The 22,821-nt window shown below is 35.4% G+C and overlaps 1 protein-coding gene across 4 annotated transcripts in view; it reads right to left on the reverse strand.

Annotated features, from left to right (window-relative positions):
* The window catches only part of EFR3A (EFR3 homolog A), a 90,039-nt gene that overhangs the window by 10,235 nt on the left and 56,983 nt on the right, over positions 1 to 22,821 (reverse strand). For all 4 annotated transcript variants that reach the window (XM_082601303.1, XM_082601304.1, XM_082601306.1 and 1 more), the window contains 10 exons: positions 21,335 to 21,449; positions 20,038 to 20,089; positions 18,519 to 18,691; positions 17,970 to 18,045; positions 16,247 to 16,408; positions 15,483 to 15,614; positions 14,217 to 14,284; positions 13,112 to 13,239; positions 4,707 to 4,798; positions 1,133 to 1,181 (listed from right to left, as the gene is read on the reverse strand). In XM_082601303.1, the coding sequence (XP_082457429.1) occupies positions 1,133 to 1,181; positions 4,707 to 4,798; positions 13,112 to 13,239; positions 14,217 to 14,284; positions 15,483 to 15,614; positions 16,247 to 16,408; positions 17,970 to 18,045; positions 18,519 to 18,691; positions 20,038 to 20,089; positions 21,335 to 21,449 (1,047 nt within the window). The remainder of the gene's footprint in view (positions 1 to 1,132; positions 1,182 to 4,706; positions 4,799 to 13,111; positions 13,240 to 14,216; positions 14,285 to 15,482; positions 15,615 to 16,246; positions 16,409 to 17,969; positions 18,046 to 18,518; positions 18,692 to 20,037; positions 20,090 to 21,334; positions 21,450 to 22,821) is intronic.

Raw genomic sequence — 22,821 nt, forward strand, 5'->3', positions numbered from 1 at the left:
TTTGACTTGAAGGATCCCTTGGAAGAGTCTTCCCCAAAGCTCCAGGGGTCCAAAGACATACTTTGAGAACCACTGCCAGACTGTAAGTTCCTCAACATGTCTTATTAATTTTTAAATGTCTCACAGTATCTTGTACATAATGGGTGTTCAAAAACTGCTCACTAAATTCAATTAATTTTATTTTGGCAAATTTGATATTACAATAAGAAAAAAAATCCTCTAATGGATTAAGCTGAAAAAGGTCAGATTTTATTTCATGTATGATGGGTACTAGAGCGCTTCACTTCCCTTGTTAATGATTTTCTTATTCTAATATTTCTTAAAAATTGAGAGCCAATTTCCACCCTCTATTGCTTTACCAATTAGAAATGAATTGAGATCGAGGCATCATGAGCCTAGGAGGAATTTATATTAATACTTAATTGAAGGAATCATTTAAAAAATGTTTAAAAGAGGCAAATTATATAAGGTAAAGTTTATTTCCATAAAGGCTACAGGAGAAAAAAAAATCAGAGTACTATTTTATGCAAAGATAAGTGAAAAGATGACAGTCAGTCAGACCTGGGTATGGAATTTGTCTCCAGTATTTACTAGCTATGTGATCTCAGGAGAGTTGCTAATTTCTCTGCCTCAGTGTTCTCACTGATAAAATAGCAAGGATTAATGTGACTCCATTGTGCCCACTGACAATTTCAGCCAGCTCCTTTCTCTTACCCCATGAGAAACACGCTTCTAATTACACTGCTATATGCCTACTAAAAATCATTCTATGTAATTCTCTCAGAATTATTCACCTGCCCATCTCCTATAAAAGGAAATACATTCACTATTTCTCATAAATTCACTCAGCCTCAATGTTGGCCACCAAATAAGGGCAGCATTCAAATACATGGTGATATGCTTTCATAATTCTAGAAAAGTCAGTCTATAGAGAGGAAAATAATTATCTATGACAAGACAGGACAATTACAAAAGTCTAAAGAACATAAGCTAATAAATTGATTATATATTTATATAGAAATCGACAGTATATACACTTGCCATGCTGCCTCTGTTAATTCTGGCATTTAAACAAGTACTAAGATACAGATAAGCTAGAAAATACTAGGAGAGTTAACAAGCAAAATCTCACCAATTGCTTTCTTTAACGCCTCAAAGGTGATTTCTTCAGTGTTACTAACCTAGAGAAAAGTGATTTTAAGTAAAATAAAGAGTTAAGAACGGTCAATATAAATGATACCTTCACCTAGTTACAAGTCATCTAAGAACCTTGACAAATATTTTCTCTTCTTTGTGTTGGCTGGATTTGTGATCACACTCAACAGTATCAAATAATCTCCATGTTTTCATTGGTTTTAACAATGGCCTACCACAGTGGTTCCCCAAAGAAGTCTACAGACTGATGTAAGGCTGGCAGAATTAGCAACCTTTAAGGCAACCCAACCAATATTCAAGGCAGAGATTATATATAAATGCAGCTTCAGCTATGTAATAAATGAAAACTAAGTATTCTATACCCTTTATAATTTTGGTACCACATACAGGTTAAAAATCAAAAATGAAATAATCTAAAACTTTAAATGCAAAAATTTTAAAGCAAAAAATTATTACTTTGGGAAGTGTTCAATGAGTACAGTTAACCAACATTTAAAAATAATTATATTCTGGATCTTTTAAGGTCAACCACCAAGTCTTATTCTCCAGAAACTCCCTTTAACTTGAAGTTTTCAAATCTCGCTTGCTTTGAGACATGTAAAAGGTGTGAAATCAAGTGCTTACATAAAAAGTCAGTAATACTTTTTGTGGCACCAGCACATTTTCAGAAGGAATAATATATCCAGTTACTATAGTATCTCTGAATAAAAGTTAAGAAATGATATGTGAGTACTTGCCTTGGACTCTGGTCATCCCTAATTTTAGCTCATGAGCTTCTTTTTGCTAAGTCTAAGGCAGCAAGACTAGTGAAAACAAAAGACTTCATGCTTTGCACCTTAGCTCTCTGTACAAAGGATTTAGCTGGAAATCAAAGCAGCAAGAGTTCCACTACCTCAGTTTTTCTACTGAGGACTCATATTTCTAGTTGAAGTCAGATTAAACTTGGGAATTTTCAGTTGCTTTGTTCTAGATATTTGGAGCAGATATATAAGATTAGGCTCTGGCTGGTCAATTATTTGTACCTAGAAGCAATCTAGTACTTCAAAGTTGTTCTTACAACTGGTTAAGAGCTTAGACTTTTGAGAAACAACTATAGTATAGGAGAAAGAACATAGGAGAAGCTAGAAGGCCAGAATTCTTACTACGTAGAATTTTTACTTATTAACTGTTCAATCCTGGATAAGTGAAAAGCTAGAGTACTGTATCTAGTAACTCTTCTCTGTTTGTTGTTTTCCTTAATTTGGATAATGATGATGCATTCGCCCAGCATCAAAGAATCATGCCTATGGTGCTTTATTCTATTAGTCAAGCTGATCACTTAATTTCTGGAGGCAGAGACGCCGCTGAAATAAATAAATGTTTTAGCCATTTATCTTCTTGAACACCTGAATTTAATTTAGGTATCTTTATACATATATAGTGCAATTTTTAGGAGAAGTTCACTAAGTGATTCATGGTGGGCTAAAATTTGAATTGCAAATGTTAGAACTCACATACCTCAGAAATGGACCAAGTATTTTAATAGACCACAGTAATAAGCTGAGTTATATCTAGGGAAAACAAAAGTTTTCCTATGATCTCCATCTAAACAACATTACAAGCTCTAAAAGCAGGTATCAAATACATCTGAGGACTAAGTGGGATTATGTATATACAATTTCAAGTAATTTTGATGAAATTATGAGCAATTTTTCAAATAAGCAATTTTTTAATTTGATTCATTGTTAGCAAATATACTTATTATTAGTCTGATATTTTCTTACACCATTAATTGGTGAATACCTAACTGATGACACTTTCTCCTGTCAACATAATGAAATTAGTTAGTTTTAGCCTAGAAGGTACTGTTATTCTGTCTTCTGGTGTTTCAACGACCATACCTAATACACAAAATCAGATACCATAATGGTAAATGAGTTTGAAACTCCAATGTGCTCAAGTAAACCTTATATACTAAACTGTACTTAACTTTTCAAATACTCAGGGTGAGGCACATTTGACTTAGGATTTATAGTTATAGCAAAGATAAAACAAAAGGATCTTTAATAAGTTAACAAATGTATTAATGAACTTTTCATGTAAAATTCATGCTCAAGAATCTTCCTCCTATATTGTCTTCATGCAAATGTTTCTTCAGTTCATTTTATCAAAATAGACTGATTCTTTGCAACCTTTTAAAGTACTATATATGTATTTTTAAAAGAAATAAAAATGGTTAACAAAAGGCAAATGGAAAAATACCAGTCAATAAAATAGACTGCACTCTTGACAAGTATAAACTAAGGCTTTGGATGAATTTCTTCCCTCAAAAGGTAACAGCAGCAAATTCATAATCACTGAAAGATATAGCTAGCAAGATATCCTTCTTGCTAGTAGGGAGTGTAAAAATTAAAATGGCTTTGAAGAGGTGAAATTTAGGGAAGATGATTTTTCCTGAGTCTTAAACTGGTAAGAAACTCTAAACCAACCTTAAAGCCCCAAGTTCCAAAATGAACACTAACTGCCTATTCCAACTACTCTGATGCTCTGCAGATAATTCCTTGATAAAACTGATTAATTTTACATAACAGGGAGTTAAAAGCATGAAAGATATAAATTAATTGGCTGTACCCTGGCCACCAAATAGTTTTAGTTCCTGAAGACAAATTAACTGACAGGGATTGGAAGCAGGAGGGAGAAAGGAGGCTGAGAAAGCATGAATTCAGACAACTTCCTTCCTCTTTTCTTACATGGATATTCTTTTAGTTATTTACATTGTACCAATGAGAAATAATGAAATACCTAGGAAGGCAAACAATGGATAAACCACAAGGAGGAAGCTGACTTGACATGCTGGCACACTGGCATTTTTACTTGACTATCAAAAAATTCTCTGCTGATTTGTGTGGATAAGTGCTAGAGAATACTGGCTGCTTTTTCTTCCTGTAACTCAGTTGGGTACACTCTTGTGCTGTATTGAAACAGGAGGAGAACATTATATCTGTGATGTTTCAAATAACTCCTTAAAGAGTACACAGGTCACTGATACAGCTTAACCTATGTTAAATTCATTATATTTACTATCCAAAAAGATAAAAAAATTTCTCTCATAGGTGAAATTTTGAAACTTTCTAAAAGTAGTGAGCATTTGGCTTCACACGAGAGTATATAATTCCATTTATTTTCACAACTTATGTTTCATAAATCTTTAAAAATAAATAGGAGTGGAGGGCCTACTGATTTAATAGCAGGCCTTGTGCAGCATTTCTTATTAAAAAAACGTACTTTAGTTCTATCTTATGGTTCCTTTTACTACAATGTGAAATCTAGTGATATCATAACACACAATATTAAGTTTATGTATCTTTATAGGTATATGAAATGAGTTCAGTAAAATAAATTATAAATAAGTTCAAGGCTAAATCAGATTAACTTCTACTAACAATTTTGTTGATTTAGGGATAAATCAGAGTTGTATTTGATCCTGTTTAAAAGTGTGGGGGGGCAAAACCTTCTTTTAAATTGCTGTCTATCTCAAGACAGTACTTCATCATAAACTTTCAGCAACTTACCATATCATCCGAAGGAATGCTGTTGGGTAAGATATCCACCTGAATGGATACGGTGTCCACAATACTTTTCCTTCTAGAAAGTCGATCTTCATCTAAAATTTAAAAAAATTTCCCCCATTATTTGCTAGTTAGAATGATATGTCATTTATAAACTCCACCTATTTCAGATTTTAAACTTTCAGGAAATTAAGGCAGTTTGCCTTTTTTGCTCTTACTAAATATATAAAACAGTGTGCTCTCAGACTTTTATATTTCATGAAGCAGATTAAAAAAATAAAATTGATGGGTGAACTCAGTTTAATACAGCTGACCCTTGAACAACAAGGAGGTTAGAGGTGCTGACACCTGCACAGTCAAAAATCAGCACAGCATTTTACAGTTAGCCCTCCACATCTCCAGTTCCACACCCAGTTCAAATTTCCCAATTCTCTATTAACCAATTCTATTCGACATGTTCTAAACCCAACTTTAACATCTCTAATAAACCTCCTTTATCTCCACAATGCCATATTTATTTTTCAAGAGTGCCATCATTCAAAAATCTTTATCTTTTCTTACCTAGATCTGAGGATAACTTACTAACTGGTCTAATACAACACCCCCTCCTATACTACCAGCAGAGTTGTTCTAAAGTAAATCTTTTTCACACGAAACTATAATTTTAAAACAAATCCAGGGATTCCCCTGGTGGCGCAGTGGTTGAGAATCCGCCTGCCAATGCAGGGGACACGGGGTCGAGCCCTGGTCCGGGAAGATCCCACATGCTGAGGAGCAACTAAGCCCGGGCGCCACAACTACTGAGCCTGCGCTCTAGAGCCCGCGAGCCACAACTACTGAAGCCGCATACCTAGAGCCTGTGCTCTGCAACTGCAATGAGAAGCCCGCGCACCACAATGAAGAACAGCCCCCGCTCGACATAACTGAAGAAAGCCCACGTACAGCAATGAAGACCCAGTGCAGCCAAAAATAAATAAATAAATACATTCATTTATTTTTGAAAAAAACAAAAAACCTCCAAATCCAGCCCACTGACTAATGCTGAGCTTCGCGAGTTTTTTCACATCAAAGCACATATATATAATTATAATACACGCAAGGCATATGGAGATAAAAGGAAGAGGCTGCTTGCACTGCAAGCTGACTACCCCAGGCCCGACCCAGCTACCTGAAGAACTAAGGAGATAAATATCCAGACGCACCTGTAAAGCTCCCAATAACAACTGGGAAGCTCGGGTCTATAAGCTTAGTCGAACAGCACAGTCAGTCACTTCATAATCTGGCAACACTCCATCTTCCTCATCTCACTTTGTATATACAGTTGACTCCTGGACAACATGGGGGCTTGGGGGCACTGACCCCTGCACAGTCAAAAATCTGCATTATAACTTTAGTCAGCCCTCCATATCCATAGTTCTGCATTCACAGATTCAACCAACTGAAGATCATACAGTACTGCAGAATGTACTTACTGAAAGTTATCTGTGTGTAAGTGGACCCATGCAGTTCAAACCCGTGTTGTTCAAGGATCAACTGTACTGTGATTTTATCCTTCTGAAGGGGTGAATAATGAACTAAAAGGAGGCCAACATAAAGAAACTAGCTTCTTTCTACTGACTACTCCTTTACTCCAAGGTAGCCTTCCATGGCAGTAACTAATGCTGTTAATCAAATACGGCAATTTACTCTCTTTCTGGGACACAGTAGGATTCCAATTCCTGGCCTCTTTGTGGTTAGGAGGGACTGTGTAACTAGTTCTGGCCAGTAGGGTATGAGTAACATTTCAGATTGCGGCTATCCCGTCAGCTTGGATTCCAGAATACGGATGACATGAAGTTATGCACAGTTAGTTGGAGCGATGAACACATCTTCACTGGTTTAAACCACTAAGAACCTGTGACTGTTCTCACAGCACAACTTAGCCAGGGTTTCTTAGCCTTGGCACTAGTGGCATTTTGGCCCAGGTAATTCTTGCCAAGGGGACTGTCCTGTGCCTCACTGGATGTTTGGTAGCATCCCTGACCTCTACCCACCGGATGCCAGTAGGCCTGCCCCAGTGGTGATGACTAAAAATGTCTCTAGGGTTGACAAATGTTCTGTGGGATGGGCAAAATCACCCACAGTTGAGAACCACTGACCCTGTCTATCCTGACTGATAACCAGACCTTTCTAGAATTCTCCCTCTATGCCACCACGAGCTTCTTAAACACTAACCACATCACTCCTCCAAGCAAATCTACCCATTGCTTGATGAAGTAAAAAGGCATCTGGGTTCTCCAGTCAGATCTTGCCAACAGTAACTTCAGAGCTGCTCCCTTATTTATCTCGTGTTTAAGGCAAATGTGCCTATTCTCCAACCTCTGAGCAGGCTTTGGCACATCCGCCTTACACGCTTTTCTACAAACAGAAACTCCTGCTGGAAGCCCTTTATTACCTGCCCTTTCTTATGTCCTCCCCACTGTAAAGATTCTTATCTTTCAAGCCCTGGTTAAACATTACATCGCTTCCTTTAAATCTTAAATGTCACTCTAATTATTTTTACTTATCCCCCTTTCTTCTAGCTATAGAAATTTGCTTTCAGTTATGACTGATCTTTCCTTGTCACTCTTCAATCATCATCACCCTTTAGTCATCTAGTGGGCCTTGAAGTACAGACATATGAATTAATGTCTCATGTCCCCAAGTATACAAGAAATTCAGGGGCAGACTTTGTGTCTGCATCTAGCACACACTAGTTACTCAGGTTCTGCTGGGTGAAGGCTGGAGGAACACAGACCTATATCTGTGACAAGTTATTACCTATCGTTTTTCTACAGTTTTCAGGCTGGAAATATTATATCTCCTGCATAGGGCCATTACTGAGGTAGCCTAGATACTGAACTTTTTCTACATTTTCTTCATGATCATATGCACTAATATAAATCACCAAAGCTAATGACCAAACATCAATGGAACTGCCACAAAATAGTATGTAGTCATCATTGCTGACTTGCTTTTTTACCCTCTAATCACGCCAACTTCCAATGTCTTACCAGAATTCAAAATGAGGAATAAATAATAGCCTGCTTCCCACCCACACAAGATTTTCTAGGTTAATATTCAAAGGCTGATGGGTTGCAGAGAAAAGTCAAATTGAAGCCTAAGATAAAAATAAAAAGGAAAGGAGAAGTACAGAGGCAGGAGAGGGATTACTGAGTGACAAAAATCAACAAGAACAGAAGGGAAGTATAATGAGCAGAGATTAGGGAAGAAAATGAAATTCAGTGGGAAACTCTAATACTATATTCTCAGAAAGTTCTTTCTTTTGACCTATAGAGCAACCTGCTTGTAGGTGACAGCAAAAGCCCAGATACAACTATCATCAGATATCTTGTACATCTACACAAAAGTAAGCTTTCCAAAATAGAGCTTACCAAAGATAACTCTCCTGTTTCCATGGGCCATCCACATTGGTTCCTGACCTGCCTTTCAAAGTCTGCTGAAATGCAGCATCACTGCAGCCTCTGTGGACTGCACTGTCCTGCCAGTTCGAGAACTATCCTGTTACCATCTCATTGTCTGATGCACGCACCCCCTCGGGAGGCCCTTGCTTCCCTTCCTGAAGTTGGTTTGGGGTAGCCCCAGACACTACTTTCTATGCCCTTTCATTTTCCTATCCCTTCTCCCTCTCCGCTTCTATAATCTGCCGTTCACAATGGTAATCACTGTTTCTTCTTTTTGTTTTTAATCAGAACCTGGGTTTTAGAAGTAATACTTAGAGAGAGCGAGGCCTAACATCCTTCAGTGATATTCTGCTGCCACCTGGTGTACCTGTGTGTAATGTATATAACTGCATTCAGATGGCTAAAGAATAGAGAAAACAGTCTGCATACAAGTATAACACAGAACTACATTAAATTACTCAATATGATTTTCTATGGCTATATAAAAAATAAGATGTAGGAACTTACTTAACCGTATATAATAAATCATAAATGTAATTAGGGCTACTATACCATTCGGATTCAATGAAAAAGCTAACTGGGGCAAAATGAAATTTCACAGATAATTTATCTACACGAAATTTAAAATGTCAGTTTAATGCTGATACTACTTATACAGATATACTTTTTTGGTCCTATAGAAAAACACAAAATTCCATCTAGAGCTAATGCATATTTATAAAATAAAAAGAACCTAAAAAACCATTGTCACCATGAATAAAAAGTCCGTGTAATATAAAAGACAATCTTTTATTTCTAAAACAAGCTTTAAAACAAAACCTCTACAAGGAGAGATGGGATATATACATGAAAATACTTTTATAAGCAGATATTTGTTGGAAAATAATGGAGGTTTTGATAAAGCAGATAAAGGCATCCATGTGTTATAAGTGCTTTTAATCAATAAAACAAATTAACAAAATTCAAAATGCCAACTGGAAGATTAAGACATTAAAAAATACTAATACCATTCTTATATTGATATGGCATCTTGTAGTTTTTGTAAGTACTTGCATGTATATATCCCATTTGAGCGAAATGGCTTCAGGGCTATGGTCCTCGCTTCACATGAGGATATGGGGTCACTGAGGGATTAAGGGGTTATGCCCAAGGCCACATAGCAAGGGTAGAACAAAGCCATTCTACTCTCTCTTCACTTCTTCACTTTGAGAAGTCATCTCTCCTGAAAGCTCTTGCAAAATTCCCTGTACTGCTAATTTCAAAATTCTCATCATAACCTCTAATCTCTCACACAAAACGCAGTCCTGACCCCTGCCATACTTGGATGCTCCACTGTCCAAGACACTCAACAAAAGGCTGAACTCCAAAACTACTCCCCTTCCTTATTCATTTCTGTTAATAAAAAGTCCACCCTTCTATCACCCAAGATTCAAAACTACTTATAGACAGTTACATTTGAAATGTACATACTTCTTTCTTCACTTAAACCCAGTCACACCACCCGTCCCTCCTAAAACAAAAACAACAAAAAGCAAGCAAATGAAGCAGCAAACGAGCTCTGTCTGCTCTTCCTCCTGGTGCTGTATCAAGCACCCAAATGTCCGTGGTAGAGCCCTAGACAAAATCTTTGCCTTTCTCCCTGCACCCCCGTATCACTCAACTGCTTATAGATTCTCTCTTGCAGTGTTCTAGAGTCCACTCACTTTCCTGTACTCACACTGGGACCTCCTCAGTACAGGTCACTGCCATCTCTCCTGGAGATTACTGAAGAGTATTCTAAATGGCTGTCCCGTCTTCAGTTTGCTAAACTACAACCAGAGTAACATTTCTAAATGCAACTCTTATCATGCCATCCCCTGTTTAAAATCATTTAATGACTCCCCATTGCTTTTAGGATAGTTCAAACTATTTAACCCGGTTTTACAATTCCCAACCCTACTCTTCCAATTCACTCCCAGCAGACTAACTTTATACTAATTCCTTGAAAAATCATGTTCTTGCCTACCTCCATCCCTCCACATATGCTATTATTTCTGCATGAAACACAGTTCACTTGCCTAACACCTGCTTCAGGCTCAGCAAAGGGACTTTTTCCTCTCGAAGACATCCATTTCACCAAACCTGGACCAAACACTCTCCTAGATGCTGCCTGAGGACCCCAAACCTCTCTGATCATAGCCTTTAAGGCATATTGCAACTGTCCTGTTAGACAAATTGTATAATGAATTAACTTCTTTCCTATGCATCTCGAATAAAACTGGTGAAGTGCCATCTTGGGAGAACTGAGAAAAACGTCACTCAAAATCATCTTCTGAGGGCTTCCCTGGTGGCGCAGCGGTTTAGAGTCCACCTGCCGATGCAGGGGGACATGGGTTCGTGCCCCGGTCTGGGAAGATCCCACATGTCGCGGAGCGGCTAGGCCCGTGAGCCATGGCCACTGAGTCTGCGCATCCGGAGCCTGTGCTCCGCAACAGGAGAGGCCACAACAGTGAGAGGCCCGCGTACCGCAAAAAAAAAAATCATCTTCTGTGTTTTGTGGTCCAGATGAGGAACACGTTAGGAATGACTGTAAGTTTTGTGAAAGCAGAAACCTCTATCTGTCTTGTTCATTTCTGCTTCTGTTTGCACAGCAGCTGGCACACTGTAAATACTCATTAAGTACTGTACCCCCTCATAGAGAAGCATTTAGCATACACCTAGACATACGCTATTAACTCAAATTCTAGGTTGATCTGAGATAAAAGGAAAATGCAAAACTCAGCTAACATTTATTGATCACTTACTATACGTCAGCCACCAACAGTTCAGTAAGCTGTAGGCAGACCATTCTTCTTTCTTTAGAACCAGTTACCATTATATTTCAGTCGTTTGTCTGTCTTCTCCACCAGATTTTAATCCTTGAGGATAGGGACTGAATCTTAACATCCTTCCACCCCCAAAAGTCAGAAAAGTGCTTGATATAGACTCTCAGTAAAGGTTTGTGGAATACATAAAAAAATAAACCTGGATCAATATGGATGACTGAACAATCTTTGAGCACACAGTTGGCAAAAATCAATTTATTAAGCACCTAACTGAACAGGCAAGGCAGTTAATTCTAGTGGTCTTACCTAACCAAATTATTTAATTTCAGTCTCACTATCCTCATTTGTAAACAAAGACAGTGTTACCTTCCTCACGAAACTATGTTACAGATTAACTGAGAACATGAATACAAAGTGCTTATTACAGTGACTGGCATACAGTTAGTGCATAATAAATGGCAGCTACTATTTTGATGATGATGGGTGTATATGCATGATACACAACAAACTATTTTGTTTTTTTTCTTTTGATATATTGTTCTTAAATCCCTTATTTTTTAAAATGAATACCTGATGGTTATACAGCAAAAAGAAACTTTAATAACTGATTGATTATCCCATAAAGTATCACTGTATCTTCTGACTCTTTTCTGCATTAAGGCAGGACACACATGCCACGGACTGGTTCTAAACTATCAAAATCTTTATAAATCAGAAGAACCTTATTTATACTGAGGGATTTCTGTGCAGTTATATAACTAAGTATATGCTGAAATACTGAGAATTCTCCTAGTCAATGATAGGGAGGCATTAAGAAAGAGAATATATCATTTTCAGGGGTGGGAGGAAATGGGAAGAGCAAACCACTTGTTAAAAAAAGTACCATAATTTTCATTAAAAATTGTTTACACTTAAAGGAATAGGGTAAAAGGAAATAACAAGGGGTGAAAATAAACTATAGCTATGGGGAATGTAGAGCAAAATAATAACTGAACTCACAACTATATAAAATATACAGGCCACTGGCTCCATTTTCTAGAAGGCAAATTGTATTAAGCTATTTTCCTAGAGGACAGGTGAGGGAAAGGGCAAGCCAAACTGACACTTGGATTTACCTTTGTACTTGTGCCTGGGTTTATGAGGTTTTTTGCCTGAAGGAAAGAGAGCTAAATCCAAGTTATAAGAATGAAATATTTTAAAAGTCTGTTTTAAAAATTCTTTTAAATTACAAAGCTCTACTCATGTTTTATTCTTAGCACTTTTATTTCCCCAAGGAACTCATGAGGAATAGAATTTTCTATACTATGGAATTTAAAAGAAAATGCAAGCTTTCATTAACATCTCAGACTATTATAAACAACTATCATTGTAATAAATGTACATATTTTGGATCCACATTATAAAAAGATAGCTATTCCCAAAGATTGTACTACTTCTAGTGATTAATCCAGAAAACTACCTAACTGAAATCAAACAGTTCTCTTACAGAACAGAGGTATCCCCAAAGGAAGGACTAGTTTTTCTACCAAATTTAATATTTATACAGTCATCAAATGAAAATGAAGGTGTAAGATAAAAATTCTTCGATTTTAGTTTTCAAAGTAAAAACTGAATGCAAGACACCATGCAGTTTTGCCTTGAAACAAAACAGAATTATCTCAGGCAATGAAAAGAACAGAAGGAAATACATAATGCAGAGGAAAACATATTCTTGACTTAAGAAGTTTGCAGATTTCTTTACATAGCAAATAGTCTGTACTCCTTCAAATGACACAAATTACCTAATTCATTAAGGTCAATAGTCACAAATCACTAACTAAACAATTTTCACCAATTTCCCTAAGTTAAACACAATATTGCTTAAAGAGTAAAGATCTCATTTTGCTTCTTTGTTTAAAGGATAATATCATTCAGTATAATAGCAATAATATATGAAGTATAATAATAACGATAATCACTTGAGGATTCAATATGCTCATGATAAAATCATATACATGTTTTTAGAGATTTACTAAAGGTTTTCAAGAGCAAAATTTTAAAATAGAAGTAAACTCTCTTAAGCTAGTAAGTATACAAACATAATTAACTTTCTAACTGGGCTAACAGAAAAATTGCTGACACATAATCACTAGAGTAAGAGTTCTAATTACCTTCCTCTTACCTGTTACTTGTGGTACGTACGGTACTGACAATCTCTCAACACTATAGCCACTGCCACCTAGTGACTCTGCAATCTTGTTGGTCAAAAAGTACAAATTTTTGTCATGCTTCTCTAAAGATTTTGGAAGCCTGTCAAGTTGATCAAAAAAGAAGTCATTTAGTGTTATTTAAATTACTGAGCAAAAATAAGTGAACATATAAACATTTTAGATCAAGGCCTAAATATAAATATAAATGCAACTTAAACTGTAATTAGTAATAGAAAAATCAGTGTATTTTAGGTGGCTAATTTGAGCTCTTCAAAAACATATGGTATGTGGACCCATATACGAAGCATTCTGATGATTCTTTCCCCAGTAATGTCCCAACGGTGAAGTCAGCCTTACATGATTCCACTGGTATTCACACATTAAATGATGAAGAGGACTAAATTCAGCTTTAACTTTCATGCTAATTAAAAATCTACTGAGAGAAGAAAATAAAAAAGAAGCCCCCTGACTGTTAATGAAGAAGATATTAGCCAACTAAGTGATAGTTGGATACCACCTGGCTAAGACCTATGATTTCACTTTCCTTTCAAACTGCTTAATATTATCTTATGCACATGCTTTCAAAATTAAACTGGTTTTAGAGCCCAAAAGTTTGAATAAAGTATTTTTCATATATATTTTTTTGTTTGGACAGCAAGAAAAAAATTCAGGGTATAACACTGATTTTCCATAATACATTCTTTCTCCTACAGCTTTATTAATATTGTTGTCTATTACTGAGAGTCTTGAACAGGATATTGTATTCTCTTAAAGGAGTGTTCACTTATATATCAGAACATGCTATATTTAAGAGATATACCTCCATATTAAAAAAAGGTAAGATAAATTTTTTTCATCAAAGATTGATTCCATGTGTTCATGAGTCTACATTTATACTTTACAAGAACTTTTATAGCAAGAGAAACAAGTTAGATGAATTAAATGACAGAAACATAAAACGATGAATATTTTAAAACACCAGAAAATTATTCTAACAGTAGTTTACTCCTTTGTAATTATCACTGATTGGTTTCCCAAGTCAGTGCCCCTTCCTTAAAATGTAAAGAATTAACATACATGCACTTATCTCTGAAAATATGCTCTGGTAGAAAATAAGGGGCTTCCATAGTTCGAATTTCAATAACCTGAAAAATATTCAAAAACAAAACAAAATAAAAATCAAAAACCTCACTCCTCAGGACCCTGCCACAAAAATTTGGAAAACTAAAAACACAGAAACAGAATCTAAACATTTATACGAAATACCATCATTTAATTTTGGAATTTAAACTACATTTAGAGCCCAAAAGCAGAGTTCATTTTGTTTTCACATTTATTATTTTAAAAAGTCAACAGGTAACAAAATCATGATAGTAAAATAATACAGGTTGTGAAAAAAAAAAAAAAGAGGATACATTACATTTGATTAAACCTACTACAGAGGGATTAGAAGCTGTACTTTCTCAAATGCCCTATGTGGGAAATGCCTTCACAAGCACCAGGCCCTCGCTGTCCCCCCTCCTCTGTACCACCTTCTGCAGCACGTGCAGGTGGTCTCAGCGCTCTTGTGAAGTCTGGCTCCTCCACTCACCTGGGAGCCACTTAAAGGGGGACCCTGCTTTCACAGCATTTGTATCTCTAATGGCAGCTGTCAAATATTCACTCAAACATTTGTTTAATGAATGAATGAGTTTTATTTCTTAGAACGTTCTAAAAACCTACATTTTAGCAAGGACTGAGAGATGTGCTTCCAATTTCATAAAAATGAGGTTCTCCCTGAAAGATGTTTTTAAAGAATAAAAACTACAGTGTACTTTTTCTGCCAGGTAAGTTAGGAGCTCTAAAATGTATACTAAATCATGAAAGTAACTATTTAATGAGTTACTGCTGAGAAAGCTAAATACAGTTGAATGACACAGGACAAATCTCTGAGAGGCTTACTAATTATTCAACTTTTGAGATCTAACTCAAGTAGATTGGTTTAAAACAATAACAACAAGAACAGTATAATTAAAGAAATATTAGATACTAAGATTCATAATGGTTTAAAAGGAAAACAATTATATAAGAAATCACATGAAGTATTTTAGAAGAAAATCATATATTCTACTCAACCATTACACAGAAAAATTCTAATACAACAACAGGCATCAAAGAAAAAATAACACTAGTCATAGAGCTGTAGTGTCGATTTTGTCACTATTGAAAAAGTCATGCATACTTTTATAGCATTATCTTAATAATTTGGTACATAATCATCAAAATTAAAAATAATCACCACTGGAAGAAAATCCGTCACTTTTGTATAAAAATCAAATTCGAGGGCTTTTCTAAATACATTACCTTGCTAACATGCTGGCAAAACGCAGGGACAGCTATCATCTGACTTACAAAGTTGAGGTATGCAGCAACCAGCGCCATGATTCCACAACGATGGAACGTTGGCAAATTATCCTCATTGATAATTGCACTGTCCTTTAATAAAAAACCAAAAAACAAACACTGAGATATCGAGGTCTTACGCTTCATTAGCATTTTCTCTATGATTATACTAAAAAACGCAGGTAGTCTGGAATGCTAACAAAAATGTCCCCTTATAAGAAGCTTTTAAAAAAAAAATTCTAAAAAGAGAATAAATGCCCATTTATAAGAGACTTAAATCTCTCAATTCAAACAGTTCTTTAGGAAAGCCTTTCCTAAACGTGGGCGTGGGCAGAATACATATGATATATAAAAATAAATATATATATTCTCGTTGCATACTGTCCTGTTATTGCGTAACACTTAAACTCCAATTAAACAACTACATCTATGTAATTCTTATTATTTAACGACCACCTTCCCCGCTAGGATGGGCACAGGGACCATGTTGTCTTTTTCATCACAGTATTCCTGTGGCCTTGAACAACAGTCAGCACACAGTCAGTACTTAATCAACATTTATTAAAAGAATAAATGAATGGGATCATAGCCTTGAGTATTTTAGACTTAAAACTAGACATCTCACTTAAAAAACTCATGTCCTTGGATAAAGGCAATAATATTGTAAAGATGGTGTCTAATTCATGAAAGAATCCTTTCTACAATGAAAGGTGATGAAAACATACCTGTAAAGCAATGGCTAATCGAATGAGATCAATAACCACTTCTTCATTGGCCAATTCAATAGTCATGAGAGCAAGAGAAGTGTAAAGGAGCTCATAGTTTTTCTGAACATTGTCTTCCTCTTTACAGCCCAAATATACGTGCCGATACAGTTGCTGCCCATTCTGAAAAGGGGAATGACAGAGGAAAAAGATAATTTTGCTTAAAATGTAGCAAGGCAGATTTTACATGCATATATAACCTCTTAAAAAGCAGCTATCTTATTACATAAATTAACATGGAAGAGATTTAGGCTGATAATCAGAGGGTCAAATTGTATTCCAATTATTAACATCAGTAACTACACCAATATAGAACTACAAACTAATACTGGAGTTGAGGACAAACTTAAGTAAAAACAGCAAGAAAGAAATAGTTCCAGTGTAAACAATGAAAATGTTTTTAATACTAATTTGAAAAGACAAGCAAATTATAGACTGATCTGAGAAAAACTGAAATGAACAGCAGAATTATGGGAGCTTTGGCAACGATAAAGAACATTTGGCTGAGAGGAAATGGACTCAGGCTTTCCCGCCTTAGGGAACAACCTCCTGTGAGGTGAGTTAAGAGCTGTCCAGGGAAGAGCATCTCCAGGTTCTGCTACACTTTTGTCTGAAGTGACGATGGCACATCTATAAGCCCATCTGTAGGGGAGAGGTTACAGACACACCCCAGGGACTGCGAGAGGGTCCCCTCTAAACCAAACTAATCTAAATATGTTAATAAAGAATATAGAAGCCTTGCTGTCTAAAGCATTCCTGGATATAGGTCTAACTGCCAAGTGAGAGCTAACAGAAATGAGAGTTTTTCCCATTTCAAGTTACTATGTAGTAATTAACTCAACGTGTTGCATTGGTTCTCAACACAAACTGTAAGCTACAATCACTGGGAAATGGAAGGACCACCATGCTTCCTCCCCACTAGTCACCACTGCCCACCCCCGATATGATTTAACCCGTCAGTGGTGAAGCCCAGGCATTGGTGTTTTTAAAGCATAAAGCTCCCCCGGTGATCGTAATGTGCAGCCAGGGTAAGGCCTACTCATTCTCACGTGGAGGGGCTTGAGCTTAACACTCCAAGCTCAAGTTTCTGTTTCTCAGAAGGTTCATCTGCTTCCTCACTTTAGGAGAAAGAAATGAGCAACAGCAGCACAGTCTTTGGAAGCCAGCCTGTCTTTAAAGGTATGCATTTTGCTTTGTTCTCTATTTAACATGCACATGGACCCACCCAGGTGAGGGTGGCCATAGTCCTCCAGCTGCGCCAGTGACTGGTTAAGTCTGTTTAGGTCTGTGGTTCAGTATTAGCAAGTGGGTTTTTTTTTGGCTACTTATGATGATAAGTATTCTCAAAAGCTTGAAGCTGTCTATTAAGGACCCATTAAAAGTGAAAGCAACATTTGTGTTTGGGGTGGGGAGGAGGGCAGGGCAGCAATCACAGAGAGACATTTTACTCAAAGGGAGAAATCTGGAACCATCACAGCAGACTGACCACCCGAAGCTTAAACGCAGGCCTGAGGAGATGCCATCAGGACGGTTGTGGCAATGTGGGGAGTTGAAGATGGCTTCCGATTTTCAACTCCAAAATGCTATGGCTTCATTTTAAGGTTATCGATCAATATAAAACTACCTAACAATTCAAAATGGCTATAACTTAAGTCATGCATTCTTTTTCAGAAGATAGTCTTACCTTTTTCATGAAACTTGTGTCTTGTCTACAAATTTTTTCTCTTTTTATTTTTAGGTCAGCCACATCTGGTATTATTCTAGAGACAATCAATGCATCATTTTTAATGAACAGCACATTTAGTTATAATATCATATCTTATATGATGAATCAGCTATACTTAGGAGTCTGAACTATTTAACACTCATTTCAATGAGCATTTTAAATAAGGCTATATGTAATGATACTACTGAATTACCAAGTTTAATCAAGTAGAATTGCGTAAAGTAATCTTGAGTTCTAATGTCATTCCTAAGTTTAAAGCAAAACCAAAATAAAATTTATGTAACTAGTGATTACTAGTAGATGAGATCTCTGAAAGTACATTAAAAGACCTTCAACACTGACTATCTTAAAACATATTAATAATTAAATTGTCACAATACCAATTAAATAAGATTCTGGATTAATAAAACCTGAAAATCCTAGATTAAAAAAATTACAGTACTTAAATACATTAACATAGAAATCTGAAAACATTATCATTAAGCCTATCTTCAAATAGCACATTACCTTATCCCTCGAAGCTTTGCCCTATTGTCATGGCGATCCATGAGATTATGCATTACTTCCAGGACTAACTGTCTCAGTTCATAGTCTTCCATGAGGGATGGTGATAACAAAGGATCCAGAAAAGACCCCGGCAGTGCAGTAACTATTGTCTTTGCTTTGTATCCAGAGGTTACCTGATTATAGGGAGGAAAAACAAAGAAACAAACAAAAAAACCTTTGTCATGAGTCCTTCTTTGGTAAAACTCTCAAGCTGTTTTACAAGAACCATAAGCTTAGAGAAAACAGCAAGTACGGACACAAGCCTGAAGGAAAGACTAAAAGGAAATTTGTGAGATGATGAGGATTTTACTGAATTTACAAACCCATCATTCATAGAGTTAATAAAATTAATAACAGCCAGGCATGAATCTAAGCACTGTATGCGTATTAACTTCATCCTTACCGTATTCCTATGAGGCTAGGCGTTAGTGTCCCCCATTTTGTAAAAGAAAACTGAGGCTCAGAGAGACTAAGAATATATGGAGCAGGTATTCAGTCCTAAATGGATATAAGGAGACTAGGCAGCAAATAACGCAGGTAAGACCTGAAAATTTTAACATGGCAAATAATTCTTTTATTTTAAATCAAGCAATTTAGGTTAATAGGAAAGCATTTTCATTTTGGAAAGCTGTACTTTATTCTTTATTTGATGTGACATTTCTGAGTGTATCCCTATGTCTAAAGTTGGAGCTTTTACTTAGCATACACTTTAATGCTATTGAATAGTTTAACCATACCACACAGAAATTCATTCAGTTGACTATGTAGTACAATTAGGATTAGAGACAAGGTTATTTACTCAGGGAATTTATTTAATAAAAAGGCTTAGGACCAAATGAAATTTCATGTGGGTAATCTCTATTTATATTCAGGATTACTAGCATATATAGAACATCTAACATTTATATTTGGGCACTCATTATAGGATAAAGGTGATTTTATAAGTGAGCAGAAATTGGTGGGACAATTACTACCCACCTAGAAAAATTAAAAATATATCCATATGTTATACCACATACAAAAATAAACCTCAGATCAAAGTTCTACATGTGGAAAGCTGAATTTTAAACCTTTCATAAGAAGATATAAACAAATGTGTTTATATCTTCAGAGTAGGCAAGGAGCTCTTAAACAAGATACAAATAAAAAAGCAAAGATCACATAGGAAAGGACTGACAAATCTGGCTCTAGCTGGGCCCAGGCATCTTCATCTATAAAACGGCAATGCTTCCTGCCCTCGGTATGTTTCATCATTATGAAGATCAAATAAGACGACAGGAGAAGTGAGGAATAAACAATAAAAGTAAAATTTTAAAGAATGAAAAGCATAATATTCAAGTATATAAACCACAGAAAAAAAACTTACCGTAAATACTACCTTATAATACAAGAAAAAGAAACCGATAATGTGAAGCTATTCTTTTAACCTCTTTAATAATTTAGGGTTAAGTGTGTTCTTCACCTGTCTTAAATTCCTTACCATAAGTAAAGATCTCAGCAACATTATCTGAATCCGCCTGGTTCCCAAATCCCTAAAATATACAAAATAGTGGTATTATCTTATTAATAGTAATTAACTTCATTTCCTTACATTATTATTTATTGATTTTAAAACTCTATTCATATTAGCTATATAGATTTTATTTTCATACTAGCTAAAGTCAAGGCTCACTTTATACTCTAAAGTAAATTTCACATGAATTAAAGGGTTATATGTTAAAAAATAAATCAAATTTGAACAAAGAAAATTAAAAAGCTATTGGCTCTCAAAGGAAACAGACCTCTACACGCAATGACATGAAAAGTCAGTTGTATGAATACACAACAAAACAACCTCAATTAAAAGATACTATAAATTGGAGAATAGATCTATTGCAAATATAACTGACAAACATAATATCTATTTAACATATATTAATAAGCAGGTAAGAATGTGCCTAAATAATTCTTACATAAATAGTTCTTCAAAAAAGAATTAACAAATGAAGAAAGGGCTCTAATTAATGGCCAAATAAATATAAGTCAAATAAGAGTATCATTTACTTATTAAATCAGCAACATGCAAACATATTTACAAACTAAAGCTTTAGCATGCTGTAAAATCAAAGCAAATCTATAAAATGAGGGGAGGGAGCCAAGACATATGATCTTTAAAATAACTTTCCGTTCTAGAACTCTAGAAATAAGTAAACATTCCTTCCACAGTGACAAACTTGAAACTTTACCCTAAATAATCTACATATATAGAAAATGCCCAGGCTGAATAGACCTTCCACCTAGCCAATATAAGAAAATTTAAGAATTTATGATATACTGAAAACTGATTCTAAAAGCATGCAATGTTTTTTTGGTTTGGTTTTGTTTTTTAATTTTTATTGGAGTATGGTTGCTTTACAATGTTGTGTTAGCCTCCACTGCACAACAAAATGTATCAGCCATACGTATACAGATATCCACGCCCTTTTGGACCTCCCTCCCATTTAGGTTACCACAGGGAATTAGGTAGAGTTCCCTGTGCTATACAGTATGTTCCCATCAGTTGCGTATTTTATACGCAGTATCAATAATGTATATGTGTCAACCCCAGTCTCCCAAATCCTCCCACCCAAGCATGCAATGTTGATTCAACTGCTTAGCAATCTAGTGCCATAACAACACCACAGGACTTTTATTACTGAGTAAAAAGACAAAACATTTTATAGATTTAAGATAAAATTTAATACAAGATTAAGTTCAACTTTACAGTTTGAGAACACAGAACAACTACATACACATACCCTAGTTGACTGATATCCAAAGTATGGGTGGATGTTCCAAAGACAGGTACTTTCCCCATAATGAACATCATGATTTCTGACCTCTGATAATCTGGTAGGTTACTTCCAAAAAATCCTATAAAAATATTAAGATAAATTTAAGATAAATTTTGCAAATGGAAAAGTTTATTTTTCCATATAATAAAAAAATCATAATATATTTTTAACCACAGCTTTCAATATGTGGTAAAATAATGTCTTTGAGCTACATGTAAGTCTAAAGATATTGTAATTTCTTTGGTAAAAATCATTTAATGATGTACATTATAAGATGTGTTTAATGGACTAATACTTAGATTAAGATAAATGTTTGAAAGTCTTCTGCATACAGTTAACAGTGGCAAATCATCAGTTTGAATTGACTGAAGCTTTAGAAAAAGGAAAAAAAAACTTTTGGTAGTGTTTCTGATGAAACCCTTGTTCCCATTTTGTAAGCCTAAATTCCTGTTCTAGTAAGAAAGTCAATAATTAGGCCACTACTTTGGCTTCCTCAGGATTGTTGAAATGTTCTAGAATGTCATTATAATGAGCCAGGTTTACAGTCTAACACTGTGGGTTAATTCAATATTAATTCAATATACATAATTCAAATTATTTACTTATTTGTCATTTTTCTCAAGGAACTCTTGGGTATTGTGCATATTTTGAATTTATCTGTTATAGCTTTGGAAAGTTTGCTTCCTCCTCACAGAAGACTTAGGACACTTAATAATCACTTACTCAAACTTTTAACCCTGTTGTTTCTTTGAAAGATCAGGACAGGTATTAAAACCTGGCTATTTTTGATCATTTCTTAAAATGCAACATAATCATTACAGAAACCTACATTTTTCATATTTCTTTAAGAGTAAATTAGTTTTTCAACTTAACTCTTCAGCCTGTATTACTGGAGCTAATAATCTCTTTCTATAAATTCAAATTGTTCTATTTATCATTTTGATTAGATCTAGGGGTAAAACTCATTTCTCTTTATAACATACTCTAGCAATCAAAAATCTCATGATCTTAACATTATTCAATCAGCATAAAGTATATTATTCTACCTAACACTTGAGCACATATTTATGGGGTAAGAAGCTACTTTGTATCTGTATCCTTACAGCAACAAATAATAGTACCTTATGAATCCAGGTACTATTATTTGTGTCAGTTTCCTCTTGTGGAAATTAGGATAAGAGAGGTTAGGAATTCATACAAGAAATTACACAGCTAACATTAAGACCTGAGGTGAGATCTATTCACATTTCCAAAGCTTATGTGTGTTATTATTACTCTCTGCTTCCTCTCTATAAGGTATTTTCAACTTTCCAAGAACCCAATTAGATATGTTCCTAATCACTGTACAAAACTGGACACTGATTTTTCTGTTCCAGGCAAGTTGGTCATTAACCACAAAGACAGAAATTTTCCAACAAGTCAACTGTGAGGACAGCCAGAAAGTTAACGCA

The sequence above is a fragment of the Mesoplodon mirus genome (assembly GCF_964341445.2).
Source record: "Mesoplodon mirus genome assembly, chromosome: 16".
NCBI lineage: Eukaryota > Metazoa > Chordata > Mammalia > Artiodactyla > Ziphiidae > Mesoplodon > Mesoplodon mirus.